Source organism: Aspergillus brasiliensis (genome assembly GCF_001889945.1).
Source record: "Aspergillus brasiliensis CBS 101740 unplaced genomic scaffold ASPBRscaffold_9, whole genome shotgun sequence".
NCBI classification, from domain to species: domain Eukaryota; kingdom Fungi; phylum Ascomycota; class Eurotiomycetes; order Eurotiales; family Aspergillaceae; genus Aspergillus; species Aspergillus brasiliensis.
Genome location: NW_027137450.1, coordinates 13,386 through 33,883, shown reverse-complemented (window position 1 = coordinate 33,883; position 20,498 = coordinate 13,386). Strand labels below are relative to the sequence as shown.

Here is a 20,498-nt window from a genome sequence, read left to right as displayed (position 1 = left end):
CAGATAGAGCCACAAGACAATCTCGACAAGGTTTGAGTGATAATCATATTCTTCTTTCTGCCATGCCTCTCATGAATGTATTCCATTACATCCCTTGGATATTAGCTCCACATGTTAGTTTACCTGTCCGTTTCTCGGACATGTTTGCAGGTGCGGAGACTCATACCATATGGATCAGGTATGGACACCCTCTTCCGGTAGGCATTCGTGTCGGGTCGGTTCCCGCCGGCTCGTGGACGGAACAATGAAGTCATGGCATCACACTACACTTTGTTGGCGGATAGGAGGCTTTTTCTTCGTGGCCCTATAGGCGTAGGCTGCATCATCTAGACCGAGCCATAGTGTTTTCTCTCCCAGGAGCGCAGAAACTATATCCTTTGTTTTAGTCGGTCCATCTCGTGTACTCAGAACAATTTCATTGGCCTAGCTCTTGTCGTTATGACCTTGACAATGACAATATTATTGTGCGGGTCATCATGTCTGCTTTACCAGATCGCAACATCTCTCATCGCCGACCGCTACCCTCAATAACTTCCCCAGCAGTTTCATGCCCAATGAGACCACCCTGTAAACGGTCCAAACATGTCTACCGTGTCTGCCCAACCTACTACCGGAGATACTGGGACCGAAAGGCGCACGTCCCTGTATGAATTGCGGAGGGTAAAGACGGAGGTGGCAGCGAATGACTGGACTGGGCCTCCTTTAAATGTATGGAAGGACGATGTAGCTCTGGATTCAACATCCACTAATGCCCGCTGCAGGTTATCTACGCAGGGGTTGCGGCTCGGTTCCACCTCCTGACTGGAGCGACTATCGCCGTGGCCGTCCGTGATTCCACGTATTTGCTCGACTTCGCTCAATTTACCTTCTCCACGAGCAGTCAAGGCCGTTATCAGGCCGAAATCACTCAGTTTATTGTGGAGAAGATGAGGGAATACCAGGAAGCGCACGGCGAGAAGTTCATCGGCTTGGCAATGCCGACCGACCTGGCGGAACGATGTCCAGATCTGTGTGCACGCCTTTGGTCCGAGCTGGATGTCATCCCTATTGTGCTCCGGAAATCAGAGGAGAAGTTGAGCTGGGGTATGTTTGAAGAACAATTACCGCGCGCTTCATTGGATGAGCTCACTGAGTCCATTGCGAGAAAATGCATCCGGTGAGTGCCACCATTGTCTATTCTTATTAGGGGTTAGTTCTCACAATGGCATCACCCCTCAGATTCTTCGGTCCTACTCACGCTCCAGTGCCCGAAATTGGTGGTCGAGGTCTTGTTGAGGTAGACGCCGCCTTTCACGTACAGATTGCTAGGCTCGCAGACTATCAGAAAACCGTGGGAACCGCAACCTGGGCAGCAATTCAAAAGTACGCGAGTGACCTCCAGAAACGAAGGGTAAAGATAGCCTTCTTCAGCGCTACTCCGCAGGGCGGTGGTGTCGCTCTGATGCGGCATGCCATGGTCCGGTTCGCAAAAGTACTTGGAATCGATCTCAGATGGTAATGTCTTATTTCCTTTTCAATCCGCGGTCACTGGTCTATCTGTATGCCATCTGCTCACGGCGCCCTCAGGTATGTCCCGAGGCCAAGACATGGCATCTTCCGAATTACGAAGAACAACCATAACATCTTGCAGGGGGTCGCACACCCCGGCATCCGGTTCACTGCTGCAGACAGGGATTCACTTCGAGATTGGGTGATTGACAATGCAGAACGCTACTGGTTCAAGGGGACGCCTCTTCCCCCGTGGTTGGATCAGTTTGCCCCCCATGTCTATAAGTGGGCCAGTCGGCATGGCGCGCCCCCTCCGGCCTGGTTCGAAAAGAACGGACCGCTGATGCCACCTTGGGAGGGAGGTGCTGATGTCGTGGTCATTGACGACCCGCAAATGCCATGGCTCATCCCACTTATCAAAGCTCGCACCCCAGACCGGCCAGTCATCTTCCGCAGTCACATCCAGATACGAAGCGACCTGGTTGATACTCCTGGAACTCCGCAAGCAGAGGCTTGGGGGTTTCTGTGGGAGGCAATCAAAGAGTCAGACATATTCGTGAGCCACCCGGTTCGTGCATTTGTTCCACAAACTGTTCCGAGGCAGAAGCTCGGATATTTGCCTGCGTCAACGGACTGGTTAGACGGACTCAACAAACCCATGACGGACTGGACCGCCAGTCACTATGGTCGGATCTTCAATGCCAAGTGTCGGGAGCAGTATATGCCCAACATAGGATTTCCAGATGGTCGGGCACTTTCCATGTTCGTGCCATTTCGAGGACAACCGTCTTAACTAACATTGTGATAGAGGATTACATAGTCCAAGTTGCCCGATTTGACCCTTCAAAAGGCATTCCGGATGTTCTCATTTCGTATGAGAAGTTCCATAAACATCTTTCCGAGCGCCGTCCAGATCTCAAGCCCCCCAAACTGCTCATCTGCGGTCATGGGTCCGTCGATGACCCTGACGGCGCAATCGTCTACGACGCTGCCCTTGAATACATTGAGCGACATCTGGAGCACATCCGGGCTCTGATATGTGTCATGCGTATTGGCCCTAGCGACCAAATGCTCCATGCCCTCCTGTCGAGGGCAAAGATCGCCCTGCAACTTTCCACAAGAGAGGGATTTGAGGTGAAAGTGTCAGAAGCACTGCATATGGGAAAACCAGTGATTGCGACTCTCGCCGGTGGTATTCCACTTCAGGTTCAGCACGGTAAAAATGGCTTTCTAGTAAAGCCTGGAGACACAGATACCGTGAGTGAGCATCTGTTCTCACTATATACTGACCACGAGATGTATGATCGCTTTAGTAAGTATGCGGCGAGCAGCGTAAGTGACGAGGTAAGCACCGTGGGTAACACCCTGTCATGGCTATATTTGGCCTCCAAATTGTCAAACGGCGAGAAGATTGAGCCTAATGGGCGTTGGATAAACGATATGGCTCGCGAGGATGCGGGTGAGCCATATGGTGCTGAGGAGTACAGGCTCGAGCGAACGCTGGCAGCGTGATGAGCCGGGAGAGTAGAAGGTGTAGTGTGTTGTGGAATCTCTTTGATTGATTATCTTTATATTTCTTGCTGTTGTCATTCTGATCCTCGAATACATGGCCAGTTGGCAGTAATACTTTCGTTCACTACCACAATGTATCACCGGGGGCCATCATCTGCTTGAGAAGCGACTCAGCTATGAGCGCCTGCCTATTTTTGTTTTCCTACATAGTGCAGTATATCATGAAGGGGTTTCATGGATCGCGTATTTCCCCGAAGGACCTTTCTATCGGCGCCGAACAATTACCTGAAGAAGACCAAGTTGATACATGAACGAATTGCCCGTCTGAAGTGCGTATATATCAATGAAGCCGATTTGTTATGACACGGTTTGATCGCTGACCATGCATATCCTGCTCCCAGGTAGAGGTACTATTCGCTAGCTGCAAGTTTCTCCCCCAGTTCTACTTACGAAGTTTGAGCAGATGACTGTGCGGTCCGAAGTCCTCGGGCAGCCACGGGAATAAAGCAAGTATGAAGGCTTCAGAACGCCGAAGCCTCGTTGACCTTCTTCCTACGGCCAATGACTCTAGAGGCGGCTTTCAAATACTGTAGAGAGGAAACCTTGGATATTGGATGCTGATTGCTACTCACAGATTTGACTAGTCGTTTACACAAGGTATGGTATGTTCTCTAGGTCTACGGGGCTTAGAGGAGCACACCGAATGTGTAGCGCTGATTTAAATGTTCTTTCTGTGAGCGTGTATAACGGAAGCAGAAATTACGGCAGGTAGTAGGTCCTATCTCCCGAAGTGCGCTTGAGGAACGTTGGTTTCTAAGGAGGTAATTCACACACGACATGGAGCTTGGGTTAATGGGAGAAATTGACTTTGTACAAAGCCGGCTAGCCGATTAAAATACCATTGGCTGGATGACAGCAAATTCGTATTTGCTTGCAAGGCAGATACTATTCTGCTAAGGGTCAATACTAGGGTCTGGCCTGGGTCCCGTCCTTCCTTTATTACATCACGGTCATACGACCTTTTTCAAATACAGTTCCTGGGAACCATCATTTGGAAGACCCGTATGCATAACCTTGGAACATGTATGCGTTATTTGGTATTAGCAACAAGAGTCGAGGATTCATTTGTCTCGATCTGCCGAAGATGCATCGCTGGGTGTTGCTACCGCTTTGTTGACGATTAGCTTTTTCTCGTGCTTAGCGTGATAATATATATGGAGCAAATAGAACCAACCGTTTCTTAAGCTCGTTATTGTTGATTTGGATGTTTTCCCTGTTGGCTCCAAATTATGCATGACTGGAAGCATCGTCTCCTAATTAAGCTGACAGGTTAACGCCGAGGTTGCTCGCCTAGTATGCGTTTTATGAGGGCTCACAGACGACTTTTAGATGCTTTTTCAAAGTTTGCTTTCATATTACTCAACTTCATGCCAGATTCTTCTCCTATTCTTATGTCGGCGGCCTTCTAGCAGGCTGCCTATCGCGCAAACCGGATGTTTGACAAACAGGCTCTTATGGTATTACTCATTATATATTACTGCACTTATATTAACCTACGCAGCCCTCGTAATCGCATCCTTCCATTATCCCAGCTACTATATAAAGAGATCTGATTGATTATAGAGGCTTTCCTTCAGTGCCTCTTTACCAGGTCTCCGGGCTTCCCACCAAATGAATCCATGCTCCTTCACGCAAGTGCGCAAACTCCCAATATATACAGGAGGATGTGTGGCAGAATTGAAGGATTACACAGGTACTACCACCAAGAAAAGCTTTCGATTCAACAAGCAGCCCAAATCCACCCTACTCTCAAGTAAGCATGAAATGCGTAGGACCTCCTATTGCCCCTCACAAATTCACCTTCACTACCTCCCATGCCAGGCATATTTGCTTCTCATCCGGATCTTCTCTCCGTATCTATAAAGCAAAAAGGGGTATGGCATGAACACCACAGTTAAACAACCAAGCAATGTGCACGCCCAGCCAACACCGAGATTATGGAACATTTGAGTTGCAAATAAGGGGAACCCACCGCCAAAAGATGATCGCAGGAAGTCGTTTCCAGCAAGCACCGAGGCTGCATATTTTGGATAAGCCTGTGCCTCGTAGCAGAAAATACTATTAAAGATGAGATATCCCCCAATAGCGAACAGCGCTGAAGCAATGATAGGGACAATCCAATGGACACTTGCAAAATTTGCAGTCCAGCCAAACCAAAAAAGGGATATTGGTAGACACACAGCCCCAAAACACGCCGGAGGAAGATGTTCTTCTGGGGATAGGTGGCCGTCCTGACTGACATGTTTGGACTGCCAGTAGTATTTCCAACAGAAGTATCCTGGAAGAGCAATGCATACAGCCCCTACCAAGATGCCTAGAAACGCCAAGCCGTCTTGGCCTGCGTTGAAACCATGCTTTCCTTCAAAAACAATCGGGAAAGCCTCGAACCAAATGTACAGAATCCCATAGATGAGGGCGATGTAGAGATTCATCAGAAAGACAATCGGTTCAAGAAAGCAGAGAACAAATGGGCGGACGAGAGATTCAAACAAGACATCCTATTTCGGATCAATTAATACGAGGGTACCCTTAATAGGGCCATATAAACAGTCTTCACTATATGGACTCACCCTGGAAGCCACCTGCGAGATCTCGATCTCGGATTCGGACGCATATCTCTGATCGTTCACAATCCGGCGAATACGGCGTGCTCGGCGGCTCAAAATGTTGGGGGCGAATGTCTCTGGCAGGAAAAAGAAGAGAAGCACTAGAGTAAACCCAGATACCCAAAGCAGCTCCCAAATCGTCCACGTCCAGCCTTTGGCGGAGGCAGCAAAACCTCCCACAAGAGGGCCCAGCACAGGAGCAGCAATGGCAAAGGATGCCCAGATGGCAATCATATAGTCACGGACTCTGGGGTTCCACATATCTCCAATAGAGGCTCCCCCTGTTGCGAGAACAGGCGAGCCAAGGAATCCAGTTAGAAACCGAAAAGCCAGGAGCATGCCAATGTTCTTTGCGTAGATGACCGCGAATTGGAAGAAAACGAACACAACCAGTGTCATAACATATATCGGACTTCGTCCCACCGCGGGAAGCTCTGATATTGGAGCCCAAACCATAGGTCCTCGATAACTCTCAGTTAGCATTGGACACGATCGATGGAAAGTCATTTGAAGGGAACCGTCTCACCCAGTCCATATCCGAACACAAATAGTGTCAAACCGAGAAGTGCAACTACATTACTGACACCAAACTGCCGAGCCACGCCCGGCACTCCAGGTGTGTAGATAGCCGAACCAATATAAATGGAAAACGTTAGAAGGCAAATAAGTAGCGTGACCAGCATCTTTTTCGTGATACTCCAATTCTGGGGATTCTGCTCGCATTAGCGTGGAATCTTACATTGCCGGCAGTCAAACTGTATTTTTGAATGGCGTCCTACCTCGCTATCATCTGGCCCTCCCCAGCCAATTGCCTCTGGCGATACCTCCTTCACTCCATGCCATGGACCTGCCAGTACACTTCTCAGAGGGGGCCTTTGCCGTCTCCGTCGAGTAGCTTGCGACATAACGGTATAGAGACTATGCTGGTCGTAAAAGTCTTCACCCCTAATCAGCGTCAGGCCTTCTTCCTCATTCACCTCAGGCGTCCGTAAATATTTCCGCCACGTGACATTATCCAACTCCTCGGGGTACAGTAAAAGCCTGTAGCCGCTCAAGAAACGAACTAATTTTCCGAAAGCTGAGTCGCGAATCGTCTCCATGGTGTCTTGCCTCCTGGTCGGTACTTAAAAAACAAAGAAAACCGGTGAACGAAGCTTGCATGTTGGTTAGCGAAGAAACATCGACCTCTATTTCCAACTATCCGATAAAGCACAGCCATCTTATCGTAAAAGTGTAGTGACAAAAGTCGTCAGTCACGCGATTCGTATCTCGCTGCCATTTAGGTTTTCTGTCAACATGGAACCGACAAGGTCTGATTCGCGATGCGACAATTTGGATTTTGAGTTAGGCGGCCAAGGCAGAGTTCTTTCTACCCTTGAGTCTAATGAAGGATTCAAAGTTCAGATCACGAGTGCTTCATGCCCCAATAGGAGAATTTATCTCTACAAGTGTACGGATCGTCTCCGCGCGGACCTCATAGCCTTTACGTTCAACTTAACTTTATAGCTCAATGAAAAGCTGCATTGAAGTTTAAAGGGTCAGACGGTTCGCTTCTCTCATCAACAACGTCGTCGTTCTAGAACGCTCTGAAGTCAAGTCAAGTTGCTGGGAAGCTTTCTCTTTATAAGTATGCTGTCCAATGTTGACACTCTTCTCCTGGTCTTTGCGACTACGTTTAACACTGACGAACCATGCCTACTGCTCTAAATGCCCAAAAGATATTACACTGGGGACGCTGTGTCGACCGTGAAATAGCCGCCAGCAATAAATAACAAGAATGGACACTTATTCGATAGAAACGTTTCGTCACCTTTCAGAACAGGTTGGTAAACTGTCAGAGCAACTCAGTCAACTGCCAGAACAGCTCAGTCAACTTTCACAACAATCAACCCAAGTGCCAAAGACAATCAATGAAACGGAGCAATTAGAGGAGGTGAGAAAGAGAGACAAAGAGGTTTTCCTCGGTCTTGCAACTACACTTTCAGCCATTTCAACGTTTGCGGGCGCGTTCACCTTAAACGCATATTTTAATATAAAATGCCCATTCAGCCTCACAGCTGTTTATTTACATTCTTCTTCTCTTCTTTTTTTAAGCGCCCCAATTGGTCTTTTAATGGTTCACCTCTTACTGTCCGCCCTTCCAAAAAACGATAACATACCAGGGGAGCTGCTTCATGCTGTCATGCTCCAGTTTCAGGTGGCTGGGCTCATGCTTGCCCTTGCAATTTTATACATCTCCCTTGCCTTCTACTTTTACACTGACCCCTCAAACCCACGTTTTCTCGGAATAGGAGGTATTATCATGGTCGCCTCGGTGATCAGTGTTCCTTTGGTATATGGGCTCCTGGGCACCTGGAACATAATAATCATTTCTTTACCCAAAAGGGCACCGAATGATGGCGAGCCTCCAACGTTTCGAGCCTGGATACGAGAGGAGTTTCAAAACTTGACCTATTCTGAGTATAGGAACCGCTTGAAAGAATGTTGGGGCAATTGGGATGTTGTCAAAAGCTGCAAGTCAGGTGAATTTACACAAGCCATTGCAACCTACTGGAACATCATGAGTACTCTGAGTCTATTCCGGCCAGATTGGAAGAGGCTTCAACGCTACATTTTTGCTTTCATCCTACTTGAATTTGCTGCATTCTTTGTCTTCTTTGCACTTGGTCTCGTGGAAATGGTTAAAGCTCCTATGAAATGCTCATAGCCTGGCCAGAATGATTTTAGATGAAAACTGGAGACATGCAATATACAATGAAAGTTAATCAGTGATTAATACGTCAAATCCTTGGGCTAATCTATCAGCATGGCGGGTCACATGACAACATCAGGTGCTTTATCTGAGGTCAGGTGACTCACTCCCGGCTGACTTGCTGTAGGCCAGCGATCAGTTCTAAGCAGCACCTTAGCTAGTACCTACACATCCAACGATCCTTATCACGTTTCTTACTTCGCACCTAACAAGGACTCATGTCAACACAGTTCTCGCTGTCGATTAGGTACTCTCCAGGAGGTTTTGCCCTTGGTCCGTATTCACCGTGATATCTGTAACATTTAAGCTTTCTCTGGAACGGCTCATCTCGTACAAATCTGTGGCTTGAAAGGTAAAGTGATGTTTGTGGCAAAGCCATGGTGACTGGCTGATACGAGGGCCATCCGCTCCCAAACATGAGATTCAAATTATCGGCGCCGTCATCACCAAGAACAGCACCGAGAACATGAATTGGGCAGAAGAAAGGTTGGAAAAAGATGTTATTCAATATTCAGTTATTACAATGAGTTTAGTCCACATCGCATCGACGAGGACAACATTATGATGTTGTACTATGATAACCCGTGATAACAGTGCATCTTTTGAATTGTGCCCACGCCTATGTATGCTAAATGCGTGACAACACCACTTTTAAGTTTACGGTCGAATGTTCCAGCCTATAGGTCCAGGTTTGGGACAGACAGCATTGCAGACTCGGATTAAGATCACGATACAGATGTAGCAGCTCTTATTGCATATGCAGCAGCAGATGAGATTCTAGCGTTAGCCGGGCACCCTTTGCTTCAATTTACTGAACGTACATTAACTGCCAGATTTGATGGTACATTAACAATAACTGATAGGACAGTCGCAACATCCCGAGTTCTTGGAAGTTTATATTCCTGGTACCTTGAAACATGATGATTGTCTTCCTACAATCATATGCCGAAAGAACTTGACTGATTCGATACTACGCAAAACGTACATTTATCAACCAAACAGGCTTTCTATCTTGCATATAGCTCGCGCAACCATAAATGACCCCTACACAACGCACGGACGATCTAGCTGCGGATGCTTCTGAGGGGGAAAAGAAAGCCCGATTTTGGAAGAAGCCTGTGCGCTCTGGCGTGACGGTGTTAGGTGAGACTAAGGCCCCTCTTCTCAAAGCTCTTCGGGTCCCTTGATAAACATTCAATCACCTGTAGGATGATTGACCACCCGCACTAATGAAGGTGTTTGTTCTTCAGAAAATGGACGCCTAGACATCGATCTGTCCGAGTGGGGTTTTCCTGGATGGTTAGCTGAAGTAGAGAACCACCTTCTCCCCCATGTCGTCTCGGGCCAAACTGGGCAATTGTCCTCACCTAATACGGTTCCAAGCGTAGGTGACACATTGCCTCTTGGTCTCAATATTGTCATCCATGTCGTTGGGTCCCGTGGGGACATCCAACCATTCCTTGCCCTCGGGCGGAGCCTTAAGAACTGCGGTCATCGTGTCCGACTGGCAACCCACCTCGCATTCCAACAATTGGTTAAAGATACTGGATTGGAGTTCTTCAACATAGGCGGAGACCCGGCCGAATTGATGACGTATATGGTTCGAAACGCAGGGCTCCTTCCTGAATTCAAGACCATCCGAACTGGCGCCGTGAGACGCCATCGGCGAGATATGAAAAACATCATCAATGGCTGCTGGAGATCATGTGTTACAGCTGGTGATGGCACATCTTTGGATTCGACCCCCAGTGACCACACTGGAATTGAGAGCGGACAGCGGCCGTTCGTGGCTGATGCAATTATCGCCAATCCGCCCAGTATGGCACATATCCACTGTGCAGAGAGATTAGGGATCCCACTTACCATCATATTCACGTCAGTATATTTCTCGAAAGAAATTTGGAGTAAAAAGGTATGAAAGCTAAATGACCATACAGAATGCCCTGGTCACCCACCCAAGCGTTCCCTCACCCGCTGGCAAATATTCGACGACATAGCACAAGACCGTCAGTTGCTAACTTTGTATCCTATAACTTCGTGGATATGCTTCTGTGGCAGGGTCTTGGTAATATAATAAACACGTTGCGCAGAAAATGTCTCCATTTGGACATTCTTGACGCATCACAAGCACTTGGTCTTTTACATCGTTTGCACATCCCGCATGCATATATCTGGTAAAGCGATTCCATTCCCTTTCTCTGTCAATCGTTTTGAGCTAATAAACACTTTAGGTCTCCGGCACTACTCGCCAAACCGCTGGACTGGTACGAAGAGATCGATATCTGTGGGTTCGTCTCCGCCCCTGCCGAGATTGACTACCAACCGTCGGACGACCTGTTCAATTTTCTACGGAGAGGACCACCTCCAATTTATGTGGGATTTGGGTCTATCGTCGTGGATAATCCACGCCAGCTAAGCGAGCTCGTCATTGATGCTATTTCGAGGACCGGCCAGCGGGCAATTATATCCAAAGGCTGGACTGGACTAGATACTGGTGGATTAGAGGTCCCAGAGCATATATTTTTGCTGGGTGACTGTCCTCATGATTGGCTGTTTCAACATGTTTCCTGTGTAGTCCATCACGGCGGTGCGGGAACCACTCATGCAGGCCTTAGTCACGGATGCCCGACGATCATTATTCCGTTCTTTGGCGATCAGCTCTTCTGGGGATCTATTATCGCCCAACTAGGGGTGGGTCCATCTCCGATACCATATAAAGAGCTCACCATAGGCAAGCTGGCCGATGCGATCGGGGTAGCTCTGGAACCGTCCACAAAACAAAAGGCTTACCAGGTCAGTCAATTAATGAACTGTGAATCAGGGTTAGAGAAGGCCATCTCCAGTTTCCACGATCATTTACCCCTATGGCGAATGAGGTGTGCGGTATGTCACTCTCGACCAGCAGTATGGAAGGTAAAGGGCTCCCAGCTCATATTGAGCGGGTTTGCAATGACTGTATTGGTAGGGGCTGGATTGCTCAAGCCAAATGAGATTACACTGTAAGTTAGCAAGGTGACCTCCAGCATGCGGTCATTTCAACCGCTGAGCAAACCATTCAGGTACCGGGTTATCGATTACGATACCAGCAGAAATCCTCAGAATCCTCTTAGTGCAGCATCCCAGGTCCTCCTAGGTAGTTTTTCAAAGTTTGTAACCGACATAGGCGATGTGTATTCCGCCATGTTGGCGGGGATACCTTGCAGAAGCAACCGCGCAGATAACAACTCTGGCTTCAGTGTACGCAGAGATACAGGTCCACAACTGTCAAGCCAAGACCGAAACATCCACATCCTAAAATCGCAAAACTTCAAAGCAAGACCAGTAGGCCGTTTGTGTCAGCAGATTCTGAACATAATCATTATACCACCAATGGAGATTACACTCACCATCTCGAAAGGCTTCCATAATGCGACACGGCTACTGCATGATGATACAGTAAAGAGCATCCCGAAGGTGACATGTTTGCGAAGTGGGGTGAAGACTGCTGCAAAGGTAGGCTTAGAGGTGTAAATGTCCAAATACTCATCATTGAAATACTATTGTGATATGTGTCTTTTAACACTGTGAGTAGGAGCTTATATCAAGCGTCCATGATAGCTTCAGCGGGCTTATTATCCATCCTTCTCGTGGACTACAAGAGTCAGGGGTTATAGGATTCTTTAAGGGAATTGGAAAGGGACTTACAGGTGCATTGTGTAAACCAATGGCAGGTTAGTATTCTCGGTGATATATCAGTAGTTTAGTACAACAATACGGCTAACAATATACGAACTCTGCGATAGGCCTATGGGGTCTGGCCGCGTACCCGTTAGCTGGTCTCCACGAACACCTCCAAAGTGCCTTGTCTGAGGGGAAACTGAGCTACATCAAGAGGGCCCGAGTGGCCCAGGGGATTGATGAATTGAGAGAATCCACTTTTGAAGAAAGGGCGGATGTTATAAGGCAGTGGTATGTTTTGTGTCCGTCCAGGCGGGACCATAGGCACGATGAGTGACTATACGCCGCTGCGTGAGGGCTGGCCCAAGGACTATACTACCAGATGAGGGTTGGCGCAGCTATGCCTTGGCCAGTTAGAGCAGCGACAGCCACAGAAGGGCAGTTCATCTCTACTCCAAAGCATTTGTTATGCAGACATTCGTATGAGAATAAAATTATGAGGGAGGAACTGATATCTCACGTTTACTGCCAGCTTTTAAGTGGTGCGTGTTCTGAGTCTGTTGACTCAGAACCCTAGTCTCTTACTGGATAGCCCAGCGCTATGAATCGGGAGGATTCACTTCTAAAGCATACTTGATTATGCGATATATCGGGTTCAATGAAGTAAAAAATCAGATACATTATTTAGTTGTTCTATAATAAGTAAGACGCTATACTTGTGTAGCTAGATATATTGGTGGAAGTAGTCGCTCAAGATCGAATAGTACAATAAAATAATCTGAAATACGAACATCCATGGCGATTAGTGTACGCTCTACACCTTGATGTTACCCGCGATATCATGGCACAATGATATATATACAACCTAAGAAGTTCCAGTTCCGCCGTACCCATGCCCTGTATCATCGTCCAACAGAGCATCAGCCTCCCTAGCATGGACTGCCTCATCCCTAGCATCGTTCCGAGAACGCCAACAAACCGCATACCAAAACAAGACCGATTGTCCCAGTGCATAAACCGCATCGTCGACAACCGGCCACCCAATTACATGGTACCAGTACATCCAATGCACAGGTCTTCTCATCGGCATCCGAGGAACAGGCTGCTGAAACCTGAGTACCCAGAGTCCAGAAACCAGAGCAAAGATTACAGCCTGATACGCCAGGCCTCTCAGGCTCAAGACCGACGGCTGCCCCTGTCTGAGGCGCAAGATCAGTTGCGACTGATCTATGAACCCGCGATGCGGAGCACGGCTGTTAGTGGCGGGACGGTCATCGCGTGCGCGGAAAGAAACAGTCCGATCATCCAGTTCCTCTCGCCCGTTGGCGGCCATTCCTTTCTCGTATCCTGGGGGGTGATGATTGCGTCGATGACCTCGGGTACGATAGATATGCAGAGGTATTGAATATATATGGAAAGTGGGATGAGTTGCGGCGTGGATTCGTGTGGAGGATGTGGATTGCTTGGCCGAAGAGGACTAAACATACCATCCACACTGCGAAAAACTGACACAGGTTCAACCAGTCGCCGGTCGTGGGGGGCTCATGGATGAGGACATCCCCGTCGCTGTTTACCAGTAATGCGAATAGGATGGTGAAGTGTTCTGTTGCTCTGATTAGGTTGAAGAGGATGTAGGCAGTGGAGATGCCGTGTGTGAAGTTTCGAAGGTGGGTGCTCCGGATCTGCGGGTAGAGTCATGTTTGATGCAGGGATCAATGCCAGAAGGACCAATTTGATAGAGACAAAGGCAGAAGGAGGGGTAACATGGGTGGAGATATTGAATGAACCTCGGAGTGTCCATAGTGCTCTGTGTCAGAATCCACTTCCTAGTGCGCTTTAGGTAGTGAATCCTCCGGAATCCTAAGCCTAGTTCCGCTAGACTATCCGGTAAAAGACTAGAATTCTGATTCAAAGACTCAGAACGCGCATCACTTATAAACCTACTTTCGCTAGGTGAATGTGAGATCAGCCGGATTCTCACACTCTGTAGTAAGGAATGTGGCGGCCTAATGTGGAGAATGTAAATACTTATCCAATAGATCCTCGAATGAAGGCTTACGTAGGTCTGGGCATGCAGGGTCAGAAATTAGTGCAACAATGCCAGACTAGAGCTGGAAAAATGGGTCAGATGAATTTCAAGGATTTCTGACTAAGAATAAGCTTAAGTAACTACATGATCTAATACTTAAAGAGTCCATACACGTACTATTTCCTGACATTCATTCATTCAACTTTACGGAATACATGTGATCTAAAATACCATTAGTAAAGAGAATCCTCTAAGATACCTAAGTCTAAAATACTCTACATATCCCGAAAAACACCGTAAATGACGCTAAAAGTATAGATATAATGGCTGATTTATTTTAGAAAAGCTGGTACGGGTTCAGAAAAAATGGTATAGGTTGAAAACGTTCAATTTGAATTTGAGTTAGAATTATTTTTTTACAAGCTGAAGGTCATCCTGAGTTAGGACTTCTCTGACAATACCACACTAATTTCTGACCCTGTCGCAACTGAGACCCCCGCAGGTCCTAGCCCCTACCTAGTGTCATGGCTCAGCCAAGTCTTTGCTTATGAGGCCAATCAGCCGCCTCCTTAGTACTCCGCGTAGTAGCAAACCCCCACTCTACACCGATTAAGCCCGTTGCACCGCCCGATCACTGCATATGTCCCTGTGACAGTTAAGGCTACCAATAGTTATGACCATGAAGGATGCCAGGCTCAGCCTTTGGTACTAATATGGTTCATCCTGGCATTTTATTCGGGCTAGTGATTGGTTGCTCCGTAAACAACCGAATAAAAACATTGCATGACTCGACAGCCGCATATGTACCTCTGCCACAGAATTATGGCCCCCAAATTTCCATGAAAAATGCCAGGGTCTCATGCTTTGGTAGTATCCGGGTCCATCCTGGTGCCGTACTGGGACTTGCGACTGGTTGCTTGGAAGTACACTTGTTTTAGAACGGCACATACGCCGAGGTATTTTACGCATAAAATGACTGGAGGGCTGTGAAGGTATAAAAGCAACTCGCAGTATGGAAGAGGAGTGAAAGGTGCAGAGAGTAAGCATTGATAATGGCGTCTCTACTTTTCCTTACAGTGTTGAATGTAACACTGGCTCTTCTATCATCTACTGTCACAGGAGCAGCTGTGCCTGTCTCGCGATCCACGGCCAACCCGAGATATCTAGACTCCGACGCTGCTGAATGGCGTCCCAGAGCAAAACGAGATGATGCCCCCAAGGTCCCGTTACGGATCCTCCCTCTTGGCGCATCCATCACCTGGGGATACCTATCCTCAACTGGAAATGGATATCGCAAGCCTCTCCGTGACAAACTCCGCTTTGAAGGCTGGGAAGTCGACATGGTGGGCAGTAAATCCAACGGTGACATGGTAGACAATGTACGTATCTCTTCCCCCCTAACGCCTCCAGCAGCTAGACAGACCGATTGACATATACACGCGGGAAAAGGATGTAGAAGCCCACAGCGGCGACGTGATAACGCAAGTGCAAACCGCGGCCGCAAACTCGCTCGCCTACAAACCGAACGTCGTGCTGATCAACGCTGGCACCAACGACTGCGACTACAACGTCGACCCCGCGAACGCCGGCGAGCGCATGCGCTCCCTGATCGAAACCCTAATCGGCGCCCCGGACATGGCCAACACGCTCATCGTCCTGTCGACCCTGATCCCCTCGGGCTCCACAACCCTCGAGGCCAACAGGCCCTCCGTCAACGCGCAGTTCCGCGACCTGGTCCTTGACATGCGCGAGGTGCTGAATGTCTCCATCGTCCTGGCCGATATGGATCCGCCGGCTCCCAGCCCTGGAAACAACTGGATCGCGTATCCCGATAACTTCGCCGATAACAAGCACCCCAACGACTACGGGTACTCCCAGATGGCAGACATCTGGTATAATGCGATCTATAACGCCGCGGTGGCGGAGCTCATCGTCAAGCCGGCGGACCTTGACATCTCGTCCACGGGGATTTGCGACAAGGAGTACGGGAGCGGAGTCTACGCGGGCGGGTTCACGCAACAAGGGAGTGGTGAGGATGACGGGATCTATCGACACTACAGTGACTATAGTGGGGCGTTGTTTAGTGTCCGCGCCGGGAAGGGTGCAGTTGATCCATACAGGGATGACGACGAGCTGTACTTTTTCTTCGGGAGGCTTTATACCAGGGAGTATGATGACTTGATTATCTTCCAGAAAGATAGCGACTCCGGCGCGGTGACGTTTGTCTCTTACACGAATAATGTCCACACTGAGGAGCAGGAGTTTACGAAAGGGGAAACGTTCTCGACGCATAATAATTGTAACCCTGGGGGTGTGCATTTTATCGACGTCAACGGTGAGCACTGTGTTTGTCTGCTAAGGAACCATCTCGGGCTGATTTATGTGCGATAAATGATAGGTGATGGACTTGACGACTACATCTGCATCGCCCTGGACGGGACTACCTACGCAAGCATAAACAATGGAGACGGCGACGCGGAGAGCAACAATCCTCCATCCTTTACCGATATCGGACTATGGAAGAGTCCCGAAGGATACGATCAGGCGCATGTACGCCTTGCTGATATCGACGGCGACGGCCGCGCCGACTACTGCGGTTTGGCTGACAACGGCGACATCACCTGTTGGCGAAACGGATGGATCGAAGACGTCCCCGCATATTGGCAGCCGCTGGGCAAGCGCTTCACGGGAAAAGGCATGGGGGACCTGCGCGGCGTGCAATTCGAGGATATCAACGGCGACGGGCGCGACGACTGGATGTGGGTTGATGACGATGGCGCTACGACAACATACACCAACTCCCGGAGCTGCATCAAAGGAGAGTCTGGTGACGGGTTGAACGTTGTGTGGCGCCAGGGGTTCTACCAGGATGCTAACTCTGGCCCGTCGCATCCCGGAATGGGAGGGATATTCGGGACATCCGGATTACGGGATCAGGTCTACTTTGCGCGAATCTATGGCGAGGTGGCGGATTTTGGACAGCTCGGGAGACAGGACTATGTGTTCATCGAGAGGGATACCTCTGACGAGGATCTTGGGCCGATGTATTACGTTCATGTGTGGAAAAGCAAGGGGGCAGGGGGAGCTAAGATCAAAGGTATGGAAGGAAGTCCTTATAGAGAGGTTCATTGCTCACTGTTGTAGCCGACGGAGACAGGTATTGTAATATGATGGGCCACGACAACGGGATGATGGACTACGTTTGGATCCATTCAACCGGCCATATGCGTCTCTATCCGAATCGAGGCCTGGTTGAAGTCCCCACCGACGGGTCGAGCTTCTGGGGAGCGAATGAGATTATCTTCGACCCAACTCAGGAGCAGATTGGCATGAAACTTGACCGGCGCGATCTGCATCTCGCAGACTGGGACGGCGACGGAGCCTGCGATATAATCTGGACCGACCCCGACAATCAGAACAAGGTCCAGGTTTGGCGGAACAAGATCAAAGACACGGGGAGTTTTGGCTGGGAGTACAATATGAATGCTGCAGATGAGCTTTACTGCCCCGAGCACCGAGGCCTTGGTTTCTTCGACCGGCCGGTCCAGTTTGCCGATGTTTCTGGCAACGGCAAGGCCGATTACCTGTGCGTTGAGAAGGACGGCCGCACCTGGGGCTGGGTCAATGGGGACGATGGATGGGAATACATTGATCAATTCAAGTATTCCGAGGAGAAGGACAGGGCGAATCTACACTGGGCCGACGTCAACGGCGACGGAAAGGCCGACATGATCTGGACAGACAAGTTCTCAGGAGACGGGTCGGTGTGGTACAACCTTGGCCGACGTGATATCAAGGGATCGCGATACGAATGGGGACCGCAGGGTCCCAAATACCGAGGTGCGGTTGAAGGCTCATGCACTTATTTCCCTGATTTGAACGGCGACGGCCGTGCAGACATGCATAGCATCTGGAACTCCATCAACAATACAGCGCAGACGTGGTACAACGAATGTGCCACCAAAGACCACACAGGCGATGACGGCCCAATAACTGACCCCAATCTACCTGTATCTCCTGAAAACGCCCCCATCGAGGTCATCCCTCATTATTAAGACAACAGCGAGTGTACTAGGGCCCAGGTGCAGACGATCCTTGAAGAAATGCAATATGCAGCTGATGATGCATCGGATGTTGCGTACTCTAACGAAGGCGCATACTTGCCATATAGGGACATCTTCTTTGCCGAATCACTCCTCGACGAGTCGGTCTTCGTTCAGAATGTACGGCATACGTTCGACCGGATGCTCACCATGGTTTCTGGGCAGTCGGAATTCGACGACGCTAAGTTCACGGTCACTTGCAAAAACCTTCAGGGATGTGACAGGATTGGCTGGTTTGCCATGATGAACAATAAGAATCGGCTTAATTTCTGCCCCAGGTTCTTCACAGATGACTATTTGAAGAGTTCCACATCAGCTCTCGCGAGGTGTGACTCAATTAATCTCAAAGATACCTATCTCACTCGAGCCGCGGCTATTTTGCACGAAGTAACGCATACAAATTATATTATTGAGATTGTCAATAGGGAGAATGGGTGGGTTTCAGATATTTTTCTCATCTCAGGCCGATACTGATCCTTTCACCTCAGGAGATACCGCGATTATGTCTATGCATGGGAAGAGCTCGAGATCTTGCCGCAGGGACCTTGAATCAACACTGTACCCGCTATAGCAAAGGGGCTGAAAAAGCCGCCGATGAGCTCTATATAGCCGGCGATGCTAACAGGTAACACAGATTGCTTTGCCCGGACCCAGTTAACCCCAGGCAAGAAGGCATCTGTGACAGCAAGTTATCCGTCTATAATATGGGTTCATAGGCTCTTGTCGTAGTCGGCGGGTACTATACCAAAAAATGTGGTTAACAGATTCCCCTTCCTAAAGAGTCTTCTTCTTCAGCAGATGACGCCAGCTGTCCGGCCTACATTGATTCATCTTATAATGCTAACACCGTGTACGGTGTCAACGATTACATTCACTTTAGTGACTCCTACGCCGCCGGGATGGGTACGGGAACCACAACCAGCGATAGTTGCCGCATGGAAAGTAACAGCTACGCCGAGCTCGTCCAAGAGTGGTTTAATACTGAGGATTTCACTTATACCAACTATGCGTGCTCGGGGGATATAATAGTTAGACTGAATAACAAGATCGATTAGTGGCTAGGACAGACAAGGACTACCATAGCAACCCTAACAATTGGAGGGAACGATGTGTTCTTCAGTAATCTGGTTTCCTACTACATGCTAACAATGTGGTGGTACTCGCTTGAGAAATACCACCAGAGGTGTCTGAAGACTGAAGAGAAAGCCCACAACCTGATACAAAACACAGGATCTAATAGACTCGGCGCAAAACTTAGGGCTGCATATGGAAGGATCTTGGACAGATCTGGTTCTAGCATATATTTCTCTATAATTCTTATTTATTCCTGTCGTGCTGACCTTCATCGTACTGACTTTACTTCAGTCATTTAACCTCTACGTCCCTAGCTATATCACCTTTTTCAACAAAGACACCACCGACTGCGAATCAACCACCTTCTGGTACGAAAGACGACACTACGACCAGCACCAATCCGGCAACTACGTGTGGCTCACGACTGATCTACGCAAGGAACTTAATAACCTCATCCACAAGCTCAACTCGCTAATCCAATCCACCATATCCGACATCAACACCGCCCGGAATACCGAGCAGATCCATTACATCAACATAGACTACGCTTTGACGGCCACCGCTGGTTCGAACCCGGAACCCAGGAACCAGATCCTGACAACCCAAACACTTACTTTTTCCTATCCGCATGGCCCAATATCGCGATTGATGGAGACATAACAGCCGAGAGCACGAATACAACCAAGACAGACGAAATCACCGCGCTTATGGACGCCGGATTGATCCAGTTACCCGATGCAGATACGTGCCAGGCTGTGCTGGGATCTGACCCAGATCCCTATGCAGTTTTCATGTGTAACGTTGCAGTCCACGTCAAGTCGAACTCGTCGAGTTTGATTGCGCAGAGCTTGGACCAAGCAAATCAGGCAATTGCGAATAAGGACTATAGTAGCCAGGATGTCTCCTGGTGGTTGCCTACCGGGCAGATTAAAACGTTTCATGCTAGAAGTCCGGGGATGATGTTCTATGCGGGCGCTGCAGTCGGTGAGATGTTGAGTGATTGGGGGTTTGAGAATACTTTCGGATCCATATTGCACCACGAAAAGAGTAAATGAGCCTTGTGCTGCTACGGGTTCTAGGAAAATGAGAAACGCAACCGAGCTACCGAGATACATTACTCTTATTTCTATATGTCACACATAATTGGACGTTAGTGTCGACTTTTGGAACGTCATTATTGTGAATGGTGGTGGTCACGTGATCTGAGGCCACCTTAC

The 20,498-nt window shown here is 48.7% G+C and overlaps 7 protein-coding genes across 7 annotated transcripts; 5 read left to right on the top strand and 2 right to left on the bottom strand.

Annotated features, from left to right (window-relative positions):
• Window positions 1–582: 582 nt before the first annotated feature.
• On the top strand, window positions 583–3,000 carry ASPBRDRAFT_129606 (uncharacterized protein; the record flags this gene model as incomplete). Its single annotated transcript, XM_067618154.1, has 5 exons — window positions 583–708; window positions 762–1,156; window positions 1,219–1,494; window positions 1,567–2,112; window positions 2,268–3,000. The coding sequence occupies 5 exons, from the start codon at window positions 583–585 to the stop codon at window positions 2,998–3,000; spliced, it is 2,076 nt and encodes a 691-aa protein (XP_067477013.1).
• A 1,865-nt stretch (window positions 3,001–4,865) lies between these two features.
• On the bottom strand, window positions 4,866–6,766 carry ASPBRDRAFT_56567 (MFS transporter; the record flags this gene model as incomplete). The annotated part of the gene is made up of 3 exons (XM_067627589.1): window positions 4,866–5,558; window positions 5,631–6,098; window positions 6,446–6,766. The coding sequence occupies 3 exons, from the start codon at window positions 6,764–6,766 to the stop codon at window positions 4,866–4,868; spliced, it is 1,482 nt and encodes a 493-aa protein (XP_067477012.1).
• Window positions 6,767–7,705: 939 nt separating this feature from the next.
• Window positions 7,706–8,373, top strand: ASPBRDRAFT_678124 (uncharacterized protein; the record flags this gene model as incomplete). Its single annotated transcript, XM_067628956.1, has 1 exon — window positions 7,706–8,373. The coding sequence occupies exon 1, from the start codon at window positions 7,780–7,782 to the stop codon at window positions 8,371–8,373; it is 594 nt and encodes a 197-aa protein (XP_067477011.1). The 5' UTR covers window positions 7,706–7,779.
• A 1,082-nt stretch (window positions 8,374–9,455) lies between these two features.
• ASPBRDRAFT_76463 (uncharacterized protein) lies at window positions 9,456–12,535 on the top strand (the record flags this gene model as incomplete). The annotated part of the gene is made up of 7 exons (XM_067629317.1): window positions 9,456–9,561; window positions 9,654–10,293; window positions 10,356–10,592; window positions 10,650–11,417; window positions 11,478–11,910; window positions 11,990–12,128; window positions 12,201–12,535. The coding sequence occupies 7 exons, from the start codon at window positions 9,456–9,458 to the stop codon at window positions 12,410–12,412; spliced, it is 2,535 nt and encodes an 844-aa protein (XP_067477010.1). The 3' UTR covers window positions 12,413–12,535.
• A 405-nt stretch (window positions 12,536–12,940) lies between these two features.
• On the bottom strand, window positions 12,941–13,408 carry ASPBRDRAFT_31672 (uncharacterized protein; the record flags this gene model as incomplete). Its single annotated transcript, XM_067622924.1, has 1 exon — window positions 12,941–13,408. The coding sequence occupies one exon, from the start codon at window positions 13,406–13,408 to the stop codon at window positions 12,941–12,943; it is 468 nt and encodes a 155-aa protein (XP_067477009.1).
• A 1,748-nt stretch (window positions 13,409–15,156) lies between these two features.
• ASPBRDRAFT_56565 (putative esterase) lies at window positions 15,157–18,159 on the top strand (the record flags this gene model as incomplete). Its single annotated transcript, XM_067627588.1, has 4 exons — window positions 15,157–15,483; window positions 15,554–16,439; window positions 16,503–17,201; window positions 17,249–18,159. The coding sequence occupies 4 exons, from the start codon at window positions 15,157–15,159 to the stop codon at window positions 18,157–18,159; spliced, it is 2,823 nt and encodes a 940-aa protein (XP_067477008.1).
• A 48-nt stretch (window positions 18,160–18,207) lies between these two features.
• Window positions 18,208–20,336, top strand: ASPBRDRAFT_197482 (uncharacterized protein; the record flags this gene model as incomplete). The annotated part of the gene is made up of 4 exons (XM_067621108.1): window positions 18,208–18,641; window positions 19,088–19,235; window positions 19,573–19,846; window positions 19,945–20,336. The coding sequence occupies 4 exons, from the start codon at window positions 18,208–18,210 to the stop codon at window positions 20,334–20,336; spliced, it is 1,248 nt and encodes a 415-aa protein (XP_067477007.1).
• Between the last annotated feature and the right edge of the window lie 162 nt (window positions 20,337–20,498).